We start from the raw sequence: 1,454 nt of genomic DNA, 5'->3' as shown, positions 1-1,454 counted from the left end.
CTATGAGCATCTATATTGCTGACCATACCTGAAGTGGGCCTGTAACAAATCTGGGCAATTCAAACTGAGTCTATATAGTAAAAAAAAACATTCACAAGGTGAAATCAGTTTGAAAACACGATCAGTGGATCCAGCGAGAGAGGCAGCTCAACTTATTGGCAAATCTGGACTTTACCATGAAACCCAAGCTTGGCCCCACCTCCTCCTTCCCCCTGAGCCTTCCAGTTGGTCCTTCAATGATGACGAGTGGGCCAGTTACCCAATAAGGAGGCTTGAGAGCTGCAAAAGGGGCGTGGCCAAGTACTTCTTTTACAGAAAAAGTCAAGCTTCGCATATACCTTCGGTGGCTCATATCTCTGGATCTACTGATGGCTCGGAGATGTGTTGGAATTGTCCCAGTTGGTGGTTTTCTTCTCGTTCATTCCTTGTTTGATAATTGTGTACAGCTTGTAATGGAAACATGTATCACTTGTGTGAGACTTCCGGCGTGGGTGAATGGTATGGCATATCAGCAGCAGGTCAGTAACCTTTTCTGTTCTCTTCTTTAGATCTTCAAGACAAACACTGAACTCTTTTATTTGTTTTCTAAACAATTTATTATATCTAGAATCAGCTCCGGTGGAATTCCACATCTTCACACCTCTTACAGTAAAGAATCCTTTCCCCTGTTCAATAACTGTACATAGCCGGAGTAGGCAAGCCTGGCACTCCCTATGTGGTGAAACCCCAGAAATCCCTTCATGCCTGTGGCTGTTAAAGTCTTGCAGTGCCTCATGGGACTTGTAGTTCCAGGACAGCAAGATGTGGCTGAGGTCACCCACCCCGCTCTGATGTGTCGGCAAATAAAGAATTCCCTTGGAATAACAATCCACATTCCATTTCCACACGTTTTGCAGCTCTTACTGTAAAGAACCCTAAAAGCTTGCAGTCCAACCACAAGGGGTGCCCTTGTTTCTATAGCACTGGCCTTTGCTGTCGGGGGCATTAATACAGAGGTGATTATGCCCCGCCTCTTCTTATGGCCTCACTCCTTTTCCGGTGCGGTGCGCACGTTACACGCAGTGCTATTCACTATCCATGGCTCCCAATGGACCTCTGATGCACATGTGCATGGTCAGAAAAAATGGCGCAAGCTTTTTTCTTGTCTGTCGCGCTGGCTGCCCGCGTCAACACAAGAGCAGACCGGTGCGAATGGGCCCCTTAGGAGCCCGGCATATATATTCATACAACAGGATTCTCTATGGGACAAGCGATTCAGACCCAGAGGGCCAGATATCATTTGGCGTTCATCTCTCAGTGTCAGCGCATTTTTTTTTTTAGCGCGGGGTCACTAACGGCCGTTTAACACGTCCCGATCGCGCAATTACTGGAGGCGTAGAGAAGCCGTACATCACAAATGCCAATTCCCTGAACAGGGCCAGTCATCACCGGCAAATTGCAGCAGGTTGGGGGGG

At 47.6% G+C, this 1,454-nt stretch overlaps 1 protein-coding gene across 1 annotated transcript in view; it reads left to right on the top strand.

The window, feature by feature from the left end:
• Window positions 1-368: 368 nt before the first annotated feature.
• The window catches only part of CHRNB2 (cholinergic receptor nicotinic beta 2 subunit), a 20,705-nt gene continuing 19,619 nt past the window's right edge, over window positions 369-1,454 (top strand). Inside the window, exon 1 of the mRNA XM_018570082.1 lies at window positions 369-420. Coding sequence (XP_018425584.1) covers window positions 369-420 — 52 coding nt within the window. The remainder of the gene's footprint in view (window positions 421-1,454) is intronic.

The sequence above is a fragment of the Nanorana parkeri genome, unplaced genomic scaffold (genome assembly GCF_000935625.1).
Source record: "Nanorana parkeri isolate BGI_ZX_2015 unplaced genomic scaffold, ASM93562v1 scaffold1452, whole genome shotgun sequence".
NCBI lineage: Eukaryota > Metazoa > Chordata > Amphibia > Anura > Dicroglossidae > Nanorana > Nanorana parkeri.
Note: the sequence above shows the minus strand (reverse complement) of the source record. Positions and strands in the feature narration are given on the sequence as shown.